General features: G+C 41.3%; 1 protein-coding gene across 1 annotated transcript in view; it reads left to right on the top strand.

The window, feature by feature from the left end:
- The window catches only part of TRHDE (thyrotropin releasing hormone degrading enzyme), a 210,334-nt gene that overhangs the window by 153,936 nt on the left and 34,075 nt on the right, over positions 1-22,323 (top strand). Inside the window, exons 10-12 of the mRNA XM_075707003.1 lie at positions 1,641-1,729; positions 10,948-11,081; positions 11,180-11,235. Of these exons, the coding sequence (XP_075563118.1) occupies positions 1,641-1,729; positions 10,948-11,081; positions 11,180-11,235 (279 nt within the window). The remainder of the gene's footprint in view (positions 1-1,640; positions 1,730-10,947; positions 11,082-11,179; positions 11,236-22,323) is intronic.

Consider the following 22,323-nt stretch of genomic DNA (forward strand, 5'->3'; position numbering starts at 1 on the left):
GTAGCATCTTCAAATGCCACAGCTTAATTATCCAAAAAGTGTCTGCCAGAGCATGTGCTCATGTGGAGCATGTCTTTGGTGCATGAGTAGATCTAATAATTTTCCCAGTGTATCATCATACCAACATTCAGAGAACCCAAAATCACATGGGACCTTTTTTCTTCTCCCATATGGCAATAAATGCCATGTTTTCTTTCTCGTGTCACTCATAGCTCTTTCAGCTGTACAGTTTTCCAAATATCTCCCCCTCTCTGCTGAATCACTGCTGTATGGACAAGTGTTTCCCAGCATATGCAGTTCTGTTCTGAGCGCTGCAAACCCCCGTGCGTGCGGGGGACTCTTCGCGAAGGGGGGGGAGCCGGGAGCTGAGCGTGGCAGCAGGGCTGGCAGGGCAGGGGTCTCTCCCTGCCCCAGCCCCCAAGCAAGGCCAGCAAGGCAGGCCTCGCAAGCCAGCACGTGTTAACTGCGGTTGTGGCACATTTGGGTGGTGTTTGGAGTTCAGTGGCGCAGGCTTCTGGGTATTCGGAAAGGAGAAAACCTAATTTTTTTTAGTACCATAGGCTTGTTTTGCAATGCTGTGTACTAGCAGGAGAGAAGCTGATGTAGACATCAAGCATTTGCCCACACTTGTCCTTGCACCATTTTAATTCAATGACTTACTTGGCATCAAAGTGGAGGCGTACGGTGATACCTGAGTTGGCGCCATTCTCTTGCCACGCTGCCTTGCTTAAATGCACACATTCTCCCTAGACAAAGGTCCCATCTGTACCATTACTGAGTGCTTCCTCTAGACTGGTGTACAAAATGACATGGCGGGCCTGTGAGGGAAATGTCTGTTCTTTCACTGACTGGTGAAATGATACTTTTGAGAGCTCAGGAACAGAGGTGATGATGAAGACATGCAGGAATTAATCTTTTCCATTTCTCCCCCAAAAGATTGACTTCATATAGTCAGTTTCTGTTTATTGAGATAAAGATGTTATATAAATGTCTTAGGTAAATGATAACATTTATTCCAAATGAGAAACATTTTGTGATACCCTATAAGGAAGTCGGGGTCTGATTACACCATCATATCCCTAAATCCACATGTAGTATATTTTGTCCAGTTTGCATACACGTAAGTGATAATAAATGGTGGAAAGAAGTGGAGATCCATCCCATTCGTTTTGTTTTTATAAGCTAGCGGCTATGAAAGCCCATCATAGCTTTTTAAGAAGTTGCTAGAAGAGTATGTTATTTTTCAACTTTGGAGTCCCTATAAATCATAGCATGTTTTACCTGGAGGTTCTCTTTTTCTAAGTAAATGTAAAAAAGTGTTCTTCTTTCTATGGGAAATCTTTATTTCCTCTTTTGTGAATAATTTTGTTAAATTAGGAAACCCTTGCAAAAAAGTCCTCATATGATGATAGTGTGTGAAAAATGTAAAATATAATTTAGGGGGTTTTAAGATGAATGACTTTTTCATTGTTTTATTGCTAATAGCAAATGCATTTCAAAATCAAAGTAACTTGTTAGAATCCACATCTTTACACTGCTACTGAAATTGTGTTTTGATTTCTTTGACATGATCCCTGACTGCTGTGAGAAGAATCAGTTCAGTATTTTTGTTCTTAGATTCCCCCTCCTTTGTCTTGCAGCTACTTGTGGCAGATTCCATTAACAATTGCAGTAGGAAATACGAGCCACATCTCATCAGAGGCAATTATATGGGTGTCTAACAAATCAGGTAAAAATAAACTTTCCTCCCAGTGGAATCTCATAAAGCATACTTGTGTTTTCCTCAACTGTTTCTTTGGAATTGATCCTAGATAATTGTTTAGTTGCTCTGCACCCAGGTTTAGCTACTTGAAATGAATTACAAAAAAAGGAGAGTTGGGAAGGGAGGGAGGAGGAATAAAGGATGAGCGACAAGCAAGATTTATAATTACCGTAGAAGTTAGACAGTATAATGAAAAGCTTTTACATAGAAATGTGTACCTAAGTGCTAAGTATTTTATATTTAGCAACACATACCAAATCATTGATGAATGCAATTCACTTTATTGATTGGTGAAAGTTAAATGTAATATTTTTATAGCAAAGCATCTGATGAGTATGACTAAGTAAATGCAAAGTATTTAGAATTCTGGCATTTTTAACTCTGATCTGTAGTCTGAAGCAGGGCTAAGAAATGTTTACTGTCATTTAAAACTTTCCTTATTGATCTATCAAAGTATTTCTTCTCTCTATTAGATAACCAGATGCTGGACCTCAAAAGTGTATTAATCTGCTTACTACTTATTTTCTCCCTCCTCAGTTCCTACATGATCATAATAGTTATTGTCCCGAGGACAGCTAAGGCTAGATATCTGTGGGTTTTTATCACCTAAAAAAGGAATCCCGCCGTGGAAATTTCATGAAATATTTCTCTATTTCCTTAGCAGTTCATGCTACATCAGCTGGAAGTTTTGAACTGGAATTGAAGAGAGTGAGGGAAGAAATGCGGAGACTGGAATAGAATGATTATATAGAAGGGAAAAGAAGGATCCATGCATCCCCTCAACACATGGGCTGTAGAGGGAAAACTGCCCCCTTCTTGTAAAATTAGAAGGGTATAGAGATTTCCCTCTGATAGAAAGTTAACTGGAGAGAGGAAAGAGTCAAACCTGTGTGAGCCTGTGTTTTCCTTTTTTTCTCTTTTATAAGTCACTAAAAGATAATAGTCACATACAGCTTAGCAACCAGCAGGACTAGAAATGAGTGGTGCACGATCAGTGGAAATCTAAGTATCCCAACTTTCTAGTGGTATAAAGGTATGTGTTTCTTTGCCCTGATTGTTTGCAGCCTATCAGAACGTAACATGTTGTATGCTGCTCCCATGATATAATGATCTAAAAATGTGCCTGGGACCAGGGCACTTTTCATACGTGGGAAACATACTCTAGTCAGAGCGTACATATGCTGCCTCACTTTGCAGAAATGTATTGCATTGGCCATACTTTTTAATATTAACACCTCTGGAATACTTCAAAACCTGTTTGCACTTTCACAGTCTGCCTTAATAACCTGCTCTACTTTTGTCCTTTAGGGCTTGATTGAACTCTCATTGAAGTTAATAGAAAGATTCCCACTGACTTCAGAAAGAGTTGATCATCTCATCTCATCTCATCTCATCTCATCTCATCTCATCTCATCTCATCTCATCTCATCTCATCTCATCTCATCTCATTAGGTTGTACATGTATGCCCCTTTCCCTTCACTCCTGCCTTGAAAGTACAGTATATCACTATTATCTGCACAGTTGCTTCCTCATTGCCTTTTACTTGCAGAGTGCTGTGGAGGAACAAGTCCATAAAACCACTGCCCACTCTTTTAAGATCTACTGCTCCTATTGGAATGTCTTCAAGAAATCAACAAATTAATGATGGCCAGTGTGAGCAATGATTTTGGGGTGGCTGCTATATAGAAATTAAAGAGGAACCTTTCTGAGTCATCAGTTTCCTGTGTAGCGAATCAATGCCACTGTGAACTATTGTCATTATCCTTGTCCTTCCTCATTACTTTCTCACTCACTCACTCACTTGCTGTGCCTCATTGAAAATGAGACTGTAAACTTATGACTACAGCAAGGATGTCCTCTTGCTTCTACTTACTGTTGTCTAGCTCAGCTGGAGATTCCTCAACTTAAAAAAAGTCAGTAAGAACATCCCTGGGTGTATTCAATATATGATTCCTTGTATGTGCTGTTATGTATTGGGGCTGGTATAGATGATTTTGTGATACTCCTGGAGATTTTCTGCAGGTGATATGTTTGTTTCATGGGGATGTGGGAGGGATCCTGAGACTGGAAAGGACAGTTTCCAGGATTGATTCTTGTGGATGGGAAGAATCCTGAAGACTTTCTGTTGTGCAGAGGACACAGTTTCAGTGTTGTCCCAGCAAGTAGGCTGGGAACAACTCTGCAAGCTGGAGGTGGAACAGACTACTCCAAAGGACATTGGGAAGATTGGCAGTGGTGACGTTGTTCTTCAAGTGAGTGTAATTGAATGCAGACACTCAAATCAAATTTGGAGGAAATGCTATTCATGAAGATGGTTTCCGTGCCGTCTTTAGGAAGGAGTGGGTGTTTCCTTCTTGTTGACTAAACTGCTGTGCTAAAGAAGCTTCCAGTGTAACCTGAAGAGTGGATAGGAGATGATGAACAGCTGTCTGTTGTCTGTCATGTAATACCGATCACATACGTCATTTCAGCTGCCAATAATGAAGAGGGTCCAAGTTAATGACTACCATTATGATATCTTGGCATATCACTTAAATTTTTCAATAAAATTAACCTTGTCCGTGTGTTATCTGAGAGAAATGAAACCACGGCAGTTTTGAAATAGCTACATATATTGCCATCAAGAAATATTCCTTTTTGTGGTAGTTTAAATAACAATTTCCCAGGGGACTACACCCACTGCCTCGCACTAGAGTTCACCAGGGATGGTTATTTGCTGATGGAAGAGTCTCTTCCTTCGTGTACATCCAGAAGGACAAGAGAGAGAATTACTGATTTTTGCATCCTCTTTGCTACCATGTCTGTGACCTCATCCAGGTATTGTAGGATGCCAATTGGTATTTTCATGGGCAAGGGATAAGAGGCTGCTATCCAGTCTTGTGAGAGCCGCTGAATATAGGATGCTTGGGTTGCTACTCTCTACTCATCCTCGCCGGGTCTGGTAACATACTAAGATAGTGAGGCATGCAGATTGCTGATTGTTCAGTATGCTGAGCAGGATTAGTTCAGATAATTGCAGATCATCCCAACTGCTGGCAACAGAGCTCATTCTGTCCACTCTCCACAACACCAAGGTGAAGGGACACACTGGAAGTTACAACTATGCAACATCTTTTTGAGATGTAATTCATTGTCCTTTGCAGCAAATCCCGTAGAGAGGACAGTGCCAGGCCTTGGCAACTTGTTCGACAAAGTGCATAATCTCCAAGATATTTCATATTCAATGTAGCTGTTCACACCTGCTTGTGGAATGTATATAGTCATAGTTTTGGAAGGTTTTCATTTTTCAAGTGCTTCTGCCAGTCTCTCTTCTCTATACCTGTGAGCCATAGCATTTATGTAACCATTTTTCTACTCATCATTTCATATACCAGCCATCAGATGACCCTTTTACTGGCTCAGTTTGTCTGGGCATGTGAAGTGGAGCTGTCTCTTTTGCTCTGAGAGTGCTGCACAGATATGTCACCACCACCTTTTTCCCTGTTCACTCCCCATATCCATGGATGAGGCCGTTCTGCTTCAGGCAAGTGACAGCTATTAAACCTCTGAAAACTAAACCGGTCACAAAGAAGATGTCTCATGATTAGCCTTCCTATCCATGCTGAGGTCAGAGGCATACACTAAGATGGCTGCAGTGCTCTTTGTGCTACAGTCTTGCAGGTCTGCCTAATGATAGATTTCATTGGCACTGTGGAAATCATTGGTGTTACAAACTTCTGCTCTGTCATAGATCCAGGGCTTGTTTCTGTTTCTCCTAGATAAGCTGCCTCTTTTTGTGGTCACTGTGATGATGTATGAACATAATATCAACAGTGTTTTGGGATCAGCCCAAAATCAGTAGTGGGTAAAAAGTCAAAGACCAGCTTTGATCTCAGCCTGTCCCCACAAGATGACTGCTTAGCAGGGCTTGTGGGAAGGTGTTGGCAATTGCTGATGAAGGTGTACAAAGTGTGGAAGCACAGGCTTACCTGTTGCACTTCTGCAAATCCAGGAGAAGTGACCTTAACCTCAAGTGAGGAGCTTTAGCTAGCATCCATTTCAAACAGGTGAGCAAGGCTTTGGAGAAAGGCATGCTTGCTGTTCCCTGGGCATGATTGTTCTGGTGCTCAGGCTCCAGGGAGGAAACATCTCCATGCGACTCAGCAAGTGCTGCTGAACTGGCTGACGCAGCTTTACAGTCTGCCTCCCTGCCCTTTTAATCCCTACCTCCTGTGCCTTGACTGATTTGTTATGTCCCAGAGAAATATTCTTCTGATGGACCTCCCTGCCTTTGATAAAGTGACTCTCATACAGACTCCTCCTAGTATCTCCACAGGATTGCCATGAGATGGGGGAAAGAAAGTTCAACAGCACAATGGCCTTCCAAACAGCAAGTCATAGAATCATAGAATTGTTTAGGTTGGAAAAGACCTTTAAGATCATCCAGTCCAACCATTAACCTAACACTACCAAGTCCACCACTAAACCAGTTAAGGGTGTAGTAGCAATTTCACGTTTCCTGGCTTGGTGGCTGGATTATTTATAATGAAAGTAAAAACTAGGAATCATTAAGATTGGAAAGGACCTCTAAGATCATCAGTCCCAACTTAGTGTATTAGGCCACCTGCTACTAGATAATCTCTACTTTAGCTGTAAGCCCCTTCTCCTCCATGAAATGTTTTGTAGAAGACAGCTGCTTCTGAGCTGGGGTTTGTTGGCTGCCTGCTGGGGAATAGAGCATTAGTGCAGCATTAGAAAAATACCCTTTCTTTTCCTTTCTGAGACTCAGCTGCCGAGCATGACCCATGTTGCTTTCAGACTCCACTCTTTTATCTTTGAAAAGTCAGAGGAAGTGAAGCACTGTGAAGTAAAATAAATATATAGGTCCTGCTTTACAACTTTAGCCAGCCATAGGGAGGGCCAGGGATACAAGACCTGCAATTCTGGCCTGACACGATTTTGACAGTGAAGCAGAATCACTCCGCTTATCCCAACACCTGAGCAAAGATCCTAACAGAAGACTGCTGCTTACATTGTGTATCACCATAGACGGTAGCAGTTCCATCATATAGGAATGTTAATGGATGGAAGGGTAGTCTGAAGAAAGAGTATATGAGAAAGAATATGATCATATTTACTGATGTGCTCCATTTATTGTGTTGTTCGCTATACCAAAATATTTTTTTCAACCTGAAGCTGTGGCACCATGGCAAGTGAGATGGAAAGAACTTTTTCTTCTGGTCTGCCTTCTCCCTGTATGAAAAGTTCTTGCAAAAAGATTTGCAGAATTAGTTAAAGCCAGTATCTTTTCACAAAATATTGTGATTGTGATGAAATTCTTCATGGAACATTTTCTTTGTCAGAAAAATTTCACTTGCTGTTGTTGGCATGAAATTGTGCTACTCATGCAGTTATATTTGCAGGAAAATGGAGTCAGTTCTCCCAGCAGGGATTCTACCAGCATAAACCAATTTCCTAAGTATGCTAGGGGTTGTATAAAATGAAGAGTTAAAATAACAGCTGTGAGTCTGAACGCTTGAAACGGTAGTAGAACTGTGTTTAGCCCACGCTCCTGTCAGCGTTGGAGTACTCCCTTGCAGAGAGGTGCCCTTCGGCCAGACCTGCCTCACAAGATGCTCATGTTGCCAGGCGGAGGAGCAGACTTCCATTATTCCTGCTGGTTTTGATGGAGTTGAAGTTGCTCGAGAGCTGGGAGAGCTCAGAACTTCAAGCCATGTGTGGTTAGCACCAGCTAAGTGTGAGGACTGTCTCACACTTCCAGAGCAGAGAAAATAGGAATCAGACCCTAACTGATTTTCTTACTTCAAAACAAATGTCATAAAATTTAACCATTTCCTCCTAAATGTCTCCTATATGTATGTGGCAAAACTGGAAGTTTCAGAGCACTGTTACTTTCTGAGGCATCCAGACAAAACATGACCGTGGAAAAACACTTTTTGATGGAAGAAGATTAAAAAAATTTCCCTTTAATCTCAAATATAACTTTATATATATTTTAGATTGAATTTTAAGAGGTGAACTAAAACCATCAAAGATAGATTTCTTCCCAAATGAAATCTTTGTTGTTGTCTAGAAAGTCATGAATGGTTTAATATAGGGTTTAACACTGAATGACTACCTTTTCCCTAACTATAATACTTTTGACAGGAAACTAATAAATGTGTTTGTGGTAAGTGGTGAAATTGCCCAGGTATATAGAAATTTTCAGTACTGTAATCACCAAAAGAAGGAATTTCTTTTATAGGAAGGCATGAGAATCGACAGACTCAAACATCAAATTCCAGTAAATTATATAGAACTATGTGAAGCACATGCATCAGGCAATCCCTTAAAATAACCACCTGCTTATATGAGCTGGAAAGTCATGAAAGATTCCTGTCCTGTATTTCAGGAGAAGGTCAACACATGAATGGTCTTATCGAAAAATAATAGCAAGGGGTTATGGTTGGATTTAAACTGACCAAAACAGCAATAATGCCATCGAGCTCTGAAAAGATACTGTTCTCCATTAAAGTAATATGTGCTGGAGGTGTTGCATAGCTGTTACTTGTGAAATAGGTTATTATGAACTTGTCATATTTGACTGGCAAGTATCATTCAGTACTCTATTAAAGCGTAAATAATGTCCTCACTTCGGAGATCAAAATTTAATACAAACAGACAAGAAAAAATGTTTGTAGTTTTTTATTGCACCTGATTTTGAAAATTTCCGTTTAATGTATTTATTTACCCAGATATTGATTAATGTGTGCTCATAGCCCATTTGGTATGCTTTTAGGTATCATAGAGGTGCAGGGATTAATCAGTTAAAAGTAGCTACTTTCAGCTATGGTGGCATTGAAAGGTTAGTTTGCAACAGAAAAGCATGGGTGGAAGGCAGTACTGTGTTAAGGTGGCAGGATTTTCTGCCAGGTGTGAGCAGCCTGCTCCTGACCTCACGTGGCAGCACACCCCTGAAGACCCAGAGAAACTCTTAAAGTCGTTTCCCTCAGCAGTCTCTCCTAGATACCGAAGTGGGTATTTTTGCTGTTGCTCTTAAGAAACCCACTAGGTTGATAAGGAACATAGCTGAGATTTAGGGGTGACAGGCTGTGTTCACAGCACCACACTGGGTAAGCTAAATAGGATGCGGTAGATCAAGATTCAAATTCCTTCTCTCCCTGTTTTACAGCAGATACTTGATCCAGATCTGTTCTAAGAAAGTGCCTTTATCACTATGCTGTAAATGGTTATGATCTTTTACAGTATTTCTACAGTAATATTTTTCTTTGCATAAGATTCAGTGATTTACACAGGAACCAGGATTCAAGTCTTCTGTAAGTAGGCTGGAGCAACTGGGCAATTCTGACTCCAGGTCCCGTGAAAAAGGATTTAAACAGTGGAGCAACTTCAGTATAGTGGTGTAAGAGAGATCGTTTAGGACTGAGCTATATAGCCCAGTGCTTAACAGACTCCTGTGGAAGGAAGGACACCCGGTGTTAAAACCTTGTTCCAAATCAGATTGCATGGCCAAAGCAGCTTAGGTGCTTTGACAGTATGAATGCCTGGGAAGCCCACAGAGTTGTAGGACTTAATTCTGTTTTTCTCACTTAGTCCCATTTCTGCAGGATACATTGGCTCCAAAAGAATGTGTCTGTTTAGCTCCTTATTACAGATAACTAAATGGATGTAATCAATGTTTTAACTAAAAGCAGGAGTCTGTATTTTTTTATCAATTGCTTATATAGAATAAATTGAACTAGTGCAAGTCAGTTAGAAAAACCCTAAAAGAGCAGTAATAGTTTAATTGAGTAGGCAACAACTGAGTTATCCTGGGCTTAATATTTCTAAGTGTATTTTTAAGAGATTTTAATGATACCAGAACTAGCTAGGTGAGAAGAGGACTTTCTTTTTTAATCCTGCAGCTTTTTGTCTGAATTTGCATGCATAATGCAGCTCCATGAATTTAATGTTAAGCACATAATTAGGTGTTTTAGGATTGGGGTGTTGCTGCTCTTTGTATTTTTTGCACCTCAAAATGATAGTTATTTGTGTGTTTGCTAGAGATATTTAGTCAAGGGAGAAGCATAACTTCTGTATGTAGTCCTAGTCATCTATTATTTCCTCAGAAATTACTTTTTTATAAGAAAGGCTGAAACAAATCAATTTCTTTAGTAAGTCAAGGTACTAGATAGTATGTGTGAATTGTGAAGACTGTATTGTTAACTTTTTTCCCCATTCATTACTTTCAGGGAATTCAAGCACACCAAGCAATTCCCTGATGGAATTAAGTTTAAAACAAATTTTTATGTATTTCTTTTTTATTTTTAAAAATGCATGAGAAGACTGTTCCTTTTGTCAACAGTGTACAAACTAATTTTATTATAGTAGGAAAAAAATGTTGCTGAATTTTTAGTGAGTTCTGGTTCATGATCAGTTTTGTCAGAATAATTTACTAGACTGAAGGCTTCTTCAAGAGACATCAAAGCCTGAGGCTTCATTCCATGATGATTCTTTCCCTAGTGAAAGAAGTGTGTGTTGTGAGTTCAGGCCATTTTTGTTGTTGAAATCCTTAGTCCTGCAAATAGTTGTGGACTGCCTGACTGTACAAATACTGGAATAAATTCAGACTTTCAGCCCCAAAGTGATTACTTAAAAAGAAGGGAAAGAGGAAGAACAGGTTAGTTGATATAAGGTTAATTGGTCTAGCTCTAAAGGGGAGCCTCTCAGTGGTTAGTAGCTAGAAGCTGTACAACTGGAAATACTTTAATTTAAAATCCAGTATAAAAGCTTCATCGACTACATGCGGAAACACTTAAGAGTTTAATTTTTTTTTAATCACAGGTTTAGTCTTCTCTCTACAGCGCATCCATTGAATTATTGGAGTTATGGTTGTAGAAAGCTATTCTAGCATGGCCAGAATCATGGTACCAGACTTAAAATGGGCACCTCATATAAATATTATTTGCCAGAAAAAAACCATCCTTGGAGTTCTGTGTGGGCAAAAGGTCCCCATAGGAATGTCAGCTGGTGTCTCTCTACCTCAGAACAGAGAAAGGAAATTATTAATCAAACACAATTTGTTAGTCTTTGAATTAATTTTACTGCCTTCATGGATACTTAAAGGAGAGAATTTAACAGATATGTGTTTAGAATTTTTAAATTTAAAACCAAGTCCCCTTCCCATCTTGTTCTTTGTTTCCAGAACACCACAGAATTCCTGCTTTGGAAGAGGCAAGCTGGTTGCTGGGGAACATCAACCAGACCGGCTACTTTAGAGTTAATTATGATATTAGGAATTGGAGGCTGCTAATTAATCAGCTAACAAGGAACCATGAGGTAAGCTCCTCTTCTCATCCCTAAAATCTGCTTTGATAGGTGAACCTTCACTGTTTCATCACCTGAAATGGTTCAATTTTTGTGCTTGCCCCTCACAGGTTATCTCTGTCAGTAATCGAGCAGGCTTGATCGATGATGCATTCAATCTAGCCAGGTATGTTTTCCTGAAGATAATCTATCCTCATACACGTTGCTGCAATAACTCATGTAATCATTAACTCGGCAGCTGAGTGTGTTTTGAAGTTAAGTATGTTTTAAACACACTTTAGTTCTTTTCCCCTCCCCCTTTTTTTTTTGTATGGCACATAAACATGGTCTGTAGCACATTCACTGCTCTTGATCAATAATTGCCGCAGGGTATTTCCGAGTCTGGAGAGGTCTGATCAATTTTGCAGCAAGTTCAATTTAACTCTTTGGAGATAAATAATCTCTTTCCTCTTTCTCTAATGAATGAGGGTTTTTTCTTCTGTTTCTCCCTAATGCCCCGCCTCTCCTTTTTTTGTAACTGACCCTTGTGCTGTATTTAATTTGTGATGGAAGGCACCTTCGAATGTCAGGAATTTTTTTTGCCCTGACTTGTGCTGTTATATAATTTTTCCAATATCTTTCTTTTCTTGTAATCTGCTAGAACAGACTCTTTTTCTGCATGATGCTTTTCCTGCAGAATGGAAAATCAGAGTCCGTTGAGCATTTCTGGAATTTATACAACGTTTTGTGTTTTACTATAATCAGAGTTAATAATTAACACATATAGTGCTGGTTAGGTAATGCCTTCTTTATGAATTGAGGCAATGGAATTGTCCCCATTTTGAAATCAGGACATCCAGTATGTTGGTAGTGAAAGTGTAAAATGAGAGGAAAGTAGTGGAACATTTCAAACTTTTTGATTCTTGAGGTACCTGGGAACATTGCATTAGTAAAACACTGTGATGTCAAAGGCAGGGTGAAGAGAATTCCTGATGTTACTGGCTTTTCTGTTTGCTAGCATATTTATGGCCATATTTGATCAGGAGCTTGCAAGAATCATCAGTACTGAGGTACATTTCACTACAAACGGTCGCCGGAGATGTTTGAGATTCAGGCACAGTGTCACACAGAAATTATGGCTCAGTGATGTTCCAGCATCACTGCAGTAAAACACAGTTTTGTGCCCTACCACTCTGTTCCTGCTGCCAGTACTAGACTGAATATATGACATAAACTAGCGATTAGCCCTTACTTACCAGTCCAGAGATGTAGTAGGGAAGGAGGCATCATGGGGAGAGAAGGAGTATCCATTTGCTTTTTGCAGTGCCCTTCATTCTTGCCTTGTGGCATCTTCCCATTGGCAACAGTAAAGGACTAGAAATAGGTCATCACTTCAGACATCGGTGGACCATGATTTGTGTACTCTCTGGCTAGTAGAATATTGCAGAGTATTCTGAAATACCTTGACTATTAGAAGAGCTACTAAGTGTACAGTAGTATAACAGTCTGTTCCAATTGTATTTGGCACCTCAGAGAAGTAGTATGCAGGAACACAGAATCAGTGTGGCGCTTTCTTCTTTTTCCATGCACTGAATGCAGATGTGGCTAGACTTCCCTGAAAATCTAAACACTGAAAAAGCTGTTTCTTAAGCTGATTTTTGTAGGTGTGTATTTTTCTTCTGAGTCAGTACTGAGCCAGTGCTCTAGGATGTCCTGTTCATGAAGCATAAAGGCAAGGTCTGGATTAAAGGCCCAACCTGCATCATCTGGCAAGTTTTGTCTACCTAAAAACCACCCAGAGATTAGATCAGTAATGCATTCCCCACTTGCTTTCCAAAGTAGTTTTATGGTGATACTGGATCCTGCTGCTTTTTCAGAGGTAGCGATGCCAGAGCACTGTGAAGTCTTTCAGAAGATTTCACATTATAAAAACTTGACTTACTTTTGTTAATGATGAGCTGCAGCGGACTGCACCATAGAAAAAAGTAGTTGAGCTAAATATTTACAGTGTACACACATGTGTGTACATAGATATTACTTATGAGGAAATATTTTTCCATCAGGGATATGTAACTAGATTCCTTTCTCTCTAAAATCTCTGCACACACTCCTGTCAGTAGTATTACCTTGAGTACATGCTTTACAAGCCAGTCTGGGTGGAGGAAGGATCTCCGTGTTTGCAAACAGTAGATTTATGCTCTGTATTTCAAGAGTACCAATAAGATATGTGGACCTGGATAAACTTGCCATGTAGGGTATATTTTTTGTTGATCTTTCTTTTTTTACTTTATTCATCTATCATCATAGAATAAAATCATAGAATCGTAGAATCATTTAGGTTGGAAAAGACCTTTAAGATCATCCAGTCCAACCATTAACTTAACATTACCAATTCCATCACTAAACCAATTAAGGGTGGAGTAGCAATTTCATGTTTCCTGGCTTGGTGGCTGGATTATTTATAATGAAAGTAAAAACTAGGAATCATAAGATTGGAAAGGACCTCCAAGATCATCAGTCCAATCATCAACCCAACAGCACCATGCCCACTAAACTATGTCCCAAAGTGCCACGTCTACCCATTTTTTGAACACTTCCAGGGATGGGGACTCCACCACCTCTCTGGGCAGCCTGTTCCAATGCTTGACAACCCTTTCCGTAAAGAAATTTTTCCCAATTTCCAACCTAAACCTCCCCTGGCACAGCTTAATCCCATTTCCTCTCATCCTATCGCTAACTACTTGGGAGAAGAGACCAACACCCACCTCACTACAACCTCCTTTCAGGTAGTTGTAGAGAGCGATAAGGTCTCCCCTCAGCCTCCTCTTCTCCAGGCTAAACAACCCCAGTTCCCTCAGCCGCTCCTCATAAGGCCTGTGCTCCAGACCCTTCACCAGCTTCGTTGCCCGCCTCTGAACACGCTCCAGCACCTCAATGTCCTTCTTGTATTGAAGGACCCAAAACTGGACACAGTATTCCAGGTGCAGCCTCACCAGCGCCGAGTACAGGGCACAATCACCTCCCTGCTCCTGCTGGCCACACTATTCCTGATACAAGCCAGGATGCTGTTGGCCTTCTTGGCCACCTGGGCACACTGCTGGCTCATGTTCAGCCGGCTGTCTACCAACACCCCCAGGTCCTTTTCTGCTGGGCAGCTTTCCAGCCACTCCTCCCCAAGCCTGTAGTGTTGCATGGGGTTGTTGTGACCGAAGTGCAGGACCCTGCACTTGGCCTTGTTGAACCTCATACAGTTGGCCTCGGCCCATCGGTCCAGCCTGTCCATCTTTCCTATTAAAAAGAACCCAAACAATTATAGTGATGCTGAAGTTAGTCTAATTGGCTAGCTGCCTATGTCGCACCTTTTTAGGAAGAGTTTTGTATTTTTTGTTTTCATTTCCCCTCTCCCAGACAAAGAAAGACCAGGAATAGGCCTCAATCCTTGCTCTGTTCCTTTATCATGAGTAGGACTAGAGAGGCATTAAAAGACTGTTAGAAGAGGAGTGTGTTTGGGGCAGGCCTTGACGGTAGAGCGCCTGAACTTCTAGGAGTATGAAAGCAGATGGAAAAACACTTGCTGGGACAAGTAATAGGGAATCACACGCCGACAGTGCAGTGCGGCGCAGCTGCCCCTGCTGTGTCGAGTGCTCCGATGTGACACAGCAGTGTTCCTAAAACAAGCTCCGAGGGCTACCAAAATCACACAGACCCTTTCAATTTCCTCAAAAATTCAGTGTTCAGAAGGCCACCATCAGCCTAAAAGCAGCTTAGCTTTCCCCCCCTTGGCTCTGAGGCACAGTGCAGAAAGTTGCTTCACTTTCTTTTGGAGCAGTACCATGGTTTGGATGCTACCTGCCTCATGGATGCAGTGCTGATTCAGTCTCATCGCACAGCACAGCATGTGTTTATTCCTGCCCATATAATGTTACGTGATGGGGAGATTAAATGCATGTGATTGTCTCTGACTGTGACATGACAAAAGGTGAGTAACCTTATTGACCAGGCGTAGAGGTAGTAATTGGTAGTTTAGACCTGACTTCTGAGAAGACTGGCTGTTTTTAAGGGTAATTCAGTCTTCAGTTGTGGTCCCTAGTTGCACTGACGTGTTATCTTCTTGTCTACAACTATAAACATACACATTTTGAGAGAGAGAACTGTGGAATACATACTTCTATTTTAATGCCTAGCTATTACTTTCAGTGATAAAATAATGCAAAAATGAAAACATAACTTCTTAAATTCATGATGGTCCTTTTAAAAAGAATTTGTAATGTAAACAGTTCTTTTTACTGTACTGAAGAGACCGTATTTCTTCAAAATACACCATCCTTCTTAGAAACTTCTGAAGTACTCTCTAGTGTGTTGTTGAACTTGATACAGATTAAGTCCATTCCACACCAGAAAGGTTTGACTCAATTTTTCTACTGTCCTAATATAGTATGTCCTAATAGGATATTTCTATGTAGTTTTACTGCTAATGGATTTTGTGGAACAAATACAGGTCTTACCTTTAGTAAAATTTAATAATATTTAAATCTGGAGAAAGGTGAAAAACTTGCTCACATAAATTATTTTTGAGCACCACTTTTTTTTTTAAAAAAGGTGTGTTTGATTTCATTCCTCCAAAATGTTTATTATCCTTTTACTGTCCAGCATAATGATTTCCAAAAATAAACAACATAAATGAATTGATACTGCGAGGAATATTTTAAACTCCGTAATTTTAATTTCATAAAGTTTTGCCTATTTTATATGGAAATACATTCCTTCTTCCTTCTTGGTGTATTTTGGTTCCATAAAATTAATCAAGCAGAGTTGAATAGTAACAATAAAAAAGCTACAGCTTTCCCACTGTGTTTGAATTCTCGCAAGCTTGCTTGTTTTTCAGATTTTTAAGTGTAGTTCTGTTCTCAGCTGTAGTACATGCACACACCCTGAGGATCTGGAGAGCTGTAGCCTTGGCAGTAACATAGCTCATGGAAATACATGCCCCAAATTCTTGAGCAAGAATAGCAACTTGACACTCTCTCTTCCCTTCTTCTTGAAGATCCCTTATCTTTTTGGGGATATTTTGTATGAAATTTCAATACAATTTGAAAATATGTTGATTGTAGTGAATGGGATGCATTGACTAAAAAAGCCAAGAGAAGACAAATAGAACTGTGGTTCTCTCCTAAGCTGAAACTGAGAAGAGGGCAGTTCAGATAGCTCTAATTAGTACCAACACAGGAAATAACAAAGATCTTACTGTTTCTTGACAGTGTGAGTAATGTTGTCAGCTTCTCCTATCCTTCTGTTTCCTTAGGATAAGGGGCCAGTTAGTATGTGAGGTGGGATGCCTCCCACTTTACGCATCTCAAAGGTAGACCTGTAAATCTGAGGTTGTCACATTGCAGTGTACTGACAGTTAATGGTGAGAAACGTGCACCTGACCTCTCAAAGCCACTTAACCACATAGGATAACATTAATTACCCTACTGATGTCAGGAGTGCTGTGTCACCCCTAATTCTTCCTTGCTGGGCTCTAAATCTTCATATTCACTTCCCCTCATTAAACTGGTTGGCTTAATCCAATATTATGTCAAAGAAGTAGGTCGAATTTGTATTCAGTGTTAATCGGTGTTGTATCAGATGTGACTGTGGGTACCTATTTTACTGTCATCTAAAATAGTTATTGTTCCTTCCAGTTCTGGAAGAATCATAGAATCATAGAATCGTTTAGGTTGGAAAAGACCTTTAAGATCATCCAGTCCAACCATTAACCTACACTACCAAGTCCACACTAAACCAATCAAGGGTAGACTAGACTAAACCATGTCCCAAAGTGCCACATCTACCCATTTCTTGAACACCTCCAGGGATGGGGACTCCACCACCTCTCTGGGCAGCCTGTTCCAATGCTTGACAACCCTTTCCGTAAAGAAATTTTTCCTAATTTCCAACCTAACCCCCCCCGGCACAGCTTAAGCCCATTTCCTCTCGTCCTATCGCTAACTACTTGGGAGAAGAGACCAACACCCACCTCACTACAACCTCCTTTCAGGTAGTTGTAGAGAGAGATAAGGTCTCCCCTCAGCCTCCTCTTCTCCAGGCTAAACAACCCCAGTTCCCTCAGCTGGTCCTCATAAGGCCTGTGCTCCAGACCCTTCACCAGCTTTGTTGCTCTTCTCTGGACACACTCCAGCACCTCAATGTCCTTCTTGTATTGAAGGACCCAAAACTGGACACAGTATTCCAGGTGCAGCCTCACCAGCGCCGAGTACAGGGCACAATCACCTCCCTGCTCCTGCTGGCCACACTATTCCTGATACAAGCCAGGATGCTGTTGGCCTTCTTGGCCACCTGGGCACACTGCTGGCTCATGTTCAGCCGGCTGTCTACCAACACCCCCAGGTCCTTTTCAGCCAGGCAGTTTTCTAGCCACTCCTCCCCAAGCCTGTAGCGCTGCATGGGGCTGTTGTGACCGAAGTGCAGGACCCTGCACTTGGCCTTGTTGAACCTCATACAGTTGGCCTCAGCCCATCGATCCAGCCTGTCCAGGTCCCTCTGCAGGGCCATCCTACCCTCCAGCAGATCGACACTTCCACCCAGTTTGGTGTCATCTGCAAACTTACTGAGGGCGCACTCAATCCCCTCATCCAGATCATCGATAAAGATATTAAACAAGGCTGGCCCCAAAACAGAGCCCTGGGGAACACCGCTCGTGACCGGCTGCCAACTGGATTTAACTCCATTTACCACAACTCTCTGGGCTCAGCCACCCAACCAGTTTTTTACCCAGCAAAGACTACACCCGTCCAAGCCATGAGCTGCCAGCTTCCCAAGGAGAATATTGTGGGAGATAGTGTCAAAAGCTTTGCTAAAGTCCAGGTAAATGACATCCACAGCCTTTCCATCATCTACCAGGCGGGTCACCAGGTCATAAACGGAGATCAGGTTGGTCAAGCAGGACCTGCCTTTCATGAACCCATGCTGGCTGGTCCTGATCCCCTGGTTGACCTGTACTTGCCTGTTGAGTTCACTCAATATGAACCTCTCCATAATCTTTCCCGGCACCGAGGTCAGGCTGACAGGCCTGTAGTTCTCCGGGTCCTCCTTCCAGCCCTTCTTGTAGATGGGCATCACATTGGCAAGCCTCCAGTCATCAGGGACCTCCCCTGTTAACGAGGACTGCTGATAGATGATGGAAAGTGGCTTGGCAAGCTCCTCTGCCAGCTCACTCAGTACTCTTGGGTGGATCCCATCTGGCCTCATAGACTTGTGAGCATCCAGGTGGCATAGCAGGTCATTAACTGCTTCCTCCTGGACTATGAGGGTTCCATTCTGGTCCCCATCGGGTTTGTCTCTTGAAACCTAATGTGTGTCTCATACCCCTTTGATCTTGCCTGCACCATAGTCAGCTCACCGTGTTAAGGTGGCAGGTGCTTGGTTTGCATGCCAGTTGCTCAGATAACTGTTTTTGTGATGCTGACAATCTGTCTTGCTGTCAGTTAATATCTTGTCTTGTGTTCTGTGGTTGAAGAGCTAGTGGCGGAGTTCCTCGGATACGCAGATTGTCCTGATGGTTCCCTTTTGGGTGGGTCATAGGCCTAGTGACAGCGCAGTGAATGTCAAGACTACACTCATTGGTTGCACATTAACAAAGGCCAAAGAAAAAACTTGACAGTAGTTTTTGCATATTTTTTAGCAGCATTTCTTTGATGTTTATCAGAAGCGTTTTCTTAACTGGATTATTGAAAAAGCATGAAGTGGTATTGTTAAATAATTGTTCTGCTGCACGGATGGATGGCCATGTTGGAGTGCTGTCCATTTCCTTTCACAGATTAGGGGGAGAATGAGCTATAGTCTCTTCAGGTGAGGTTTTTTTTAGGCCAGAAAAGCCTGCCCCTGTAGACTTCACAAATATGGGGAGCTGTGTCAGAAATGAGCAATGACAAAAAAATACACCTTCAGAATTATCTGTGAACTAAGCAACTTCCCCACTGCAGACGGCCTTCATGAGTTCCTCTCTCTTAGAATTTCAATCACCAGGACAAAACCAGGAACCTGGTGCAGATATATGATGAGTTATGATGATTTCCTGTTGTTAATCCTTTCTTCTTCCCTTGCTTCTTTCTAAGCTGTGAGTTCTGCTGAGTCTAGAAAACCAAAGTCTGAGGGTAAGGGAAAAGGCAGTGCCGACCTACCTTTCGGTATGTAAATCCAGATTCTCTCCCTTGACATAAATTCATCTTTAACAGCTAGTGCAACTCCAAAGTTGATTCCAGAAGTAAAATACTGAAGTAAGCTAATGCTCGCTCCAGATCACCTTCTCACCAACTTGAAAAGAGAAATCCATTTAAAAAGTAAGTCTCAGTTAACTAAGTATAGCCTTTGAGATCTGGAAAAACATGTCTTTAGGACTCCTTGTTTTATTTTTTTCTTAAAAAAAAGAAAGCCAACAAATCAAAGCCAACCCTCTCCTTATTCCTTAAGTTAATTCCTGGATGTGGAGTATTGCCACTCAGGCAAAAATATCTTATCCATTCAGCTACTGGAGGCAGCACCACCCCCCATAGTGATTAGCTGATCTTATTTCTAGAAACTGAGAGTTATCTTGTAACTAAGCCTCTAGTTTATACACTTCCATGTAAAATCCAGAATTATTACTGCTAAATTGGAAGAATGTTTTCTTGAAGTTTCTGGTGGAAATATGTGCATAACAAAACTAAACTATGGAGTTGAAGTGATCTTTGTTGTTTTCCTTCTCCAGAGATTAAGATTTCATTTATTGTAGCATTTGAAGCCTTCCAACATATCTGGGCTAATTGGTTACACTTGTTTGTGTTACTTAAAGTCCTGTTCAGTGTAATGTCAGGAAAAGTCAAAGCATTTGAGGGCCCATTTAAAATTCTGGGGCTGGATAATAAGTAGGTGGCAAAGGTAGAAGTTCTCATCTAGCCCAATTAATGTACTTCAGAATATTTCAAAATTTCAACAGCCACATCCAGGGTTGTTGACCTTGTTTTGCTTGGGTATTCATAAACAATCATATAGGGCCCATTTAAATGAATAAACTGCAGTTTAACTCCAGCCTTATTATTACTCCTGATCGCGTTTGCTGATAGTTAAACACAGAGGCAAACAACAGATATGTTAAGCAGTTCCCTTAATTAGTACCTTTGAGTACCAGCTAAGGGAGCGAGTATTAGATCAATAGTTTGTATCACCCTTGATTAATAATGGTATAGATTTACTGTTCTAATAAATGAGGCCTCATCTAAATTATTTCAGCAGATGCTATGTAACTCTCATTCCCTGTCAGGCAAATTTTGGTGATGGTTCACCAGCAATTGATTTAGATATGGCTTCCCACAAAAGTTGTTGGGTTTCCTTTGACATAAATACTCTCTCAATGGGCCAGAGCAGCTGCGCCTTTTTTAGAGAAAATAGAAAGCTACAAATATTTTAAGGTAGCCATCATTCACTCCATATGCTGCGTGTCAGTCCATATGTTCTGTGACATAATCACAGCCTTGATATCTGCTTTATGTGGAGATACAGTTTTCAGCTAGTGTTTGCATATGTTCGTACAAGAAGAATCAAAGCGATTCTTGAGAGCAAGCGCGCTAAAAGTCAATTCTGGTTTTGTAGTAGGTATCATATGTGCATCTGATCCTGTTGCATAGCTAAGAGCAGTAAAGCAAATTGTACAGCCCCTTCCAGGGAAGTGCCGGTGCTGTGAGAGCATCCTGGACAATAGAAAAACCTGTTAAGAACCGGGGAAGAAGTTGGAGAAGACTATTCAGTGTGTACAAAAGAGAAACTGCAGATCTGAGTTCTCTGCAGAGTGTTTAGTGCAGGGGGTAGGTCTTGGTCTAGTATATATCTATCCTGTAGAGCTGGGTGGTGCTGTTAATCCACATCCCCACAAAATTTGCCTATGCTTCAATTATTTCTGGTACTTCTGAGTCATTATAGCAGTAACTGTTTTATCCTGTAAACTACATTAACTCTATTCTTAGCCAAACCCAGAATAAACTGACAGGAAAACATGGCTCTGGTTTCAAGGGAGTGAAAGAATTATTTTTAGCTAATGGTTGTTAGCCCATTGTCTTTTCACCCCATGGTCTTGGTCTGTTATAGTTCAAGCTCGTCTCTGAAGTCAGCTTGGTGTGGATGTATCCATGTTGCAGTGCAGATGCCAGGGACTGCTGTGTAATGACAGGGGAGGGGAACAGTCTGTGAAATTTGTTTCAGGAACATTAATTAAACCAGGTCTGAATTACACTTCAAGAGAATGCTTAACTTGGAGTTTGAAGTTAAACAAGAGGAGAGTGGCATGAGTGGAGCTTGCTGAAGGCTTCTTAGCAACTTCAAGTATTGGAAAGGGGGCTGACAGGTGCAAATGTGGCTTCAGGAATCTGTGTGTTGGTGGAGCAGGGGGAAGTCTTCATCCAGCCTCACAACCTATACCATTCTGTGGGGGCCCTATCCTCTCCTAGCTAGCATTCACCTGTTCCCTGTGCCTTCCTCTCATCTACAGACCCCTTTTTCTTCTCCACAGCTGTCTGGTCAGCCCTTTTCTCCACCTCCCTCACCTGTCCTATCACAAGAAGCAGCTTTTTTCCCTCCTTACCATTATCCCAGAACACCATTACTTTTCTTTCTGAGGGTCTGGCAGGACTAGCGTGGAGAGCAAAAGACCCTGCTGCTACCTTGGTCAACGTAGAAGCAACGAGCCACCCTGAGAGGCTGGAGGTGCTGCTCTAATCACCCTGTCATTTCCCAACATCAACAAAGGATATATGAATAAAAGGCGAGAACCAACTTTTCTAGCTAGAAAGGACAATGCTGATGCCTCATCAACATAAACAAAATAGTCTGCCACCTTAGGCTACTGACTACTTTGCCTGCTGTTTTGACCTGACTGCACCATTGCTTCTCACCATTGCTACTTTTTGGGCTCATCCGATTGCTGTTGGCCAGGATTGTTGTATAGAGGAGGTCTGGTCTTTGTCAGTGTATGCTCTATCCGCTTGGCAGGACATACTGCCAGGGTGAATTTTTGAATTAAAAGCACAGATTATACTTTCAAGTTCTTTGGTCTTCATTTGGTGATTTTATAAAGCTGTTTTTTAAACTATAGACTAAGGTCCCTTCACTTGATAAAATTTAAGAGAAGTCTTGGGAATCAATGTTGTGTTAGTTTAGCTCCTTCCTATTTGGCTAGAAATGTGTTTTCCTCTACCCAGAAATCAAGCAATAAATGACAGGAAGGACCTTGTTATGACTGAGG

Source organism: Pelecanus crispus, chromosome 1, assembly GCF_030463565.1.
Source record: "Pelecanus crispus isolate bPelCri1 chromosome 1, bPelCri1.pri, whole genome shotgun sequence".
In the NCBI taxonomy this organism is placed as follows: Eukaryota; Metazoa; Chordata; class Aves; order Pelecaniformes; family Pelecanidae; genus Pelecanus; species Pelecanus crispus.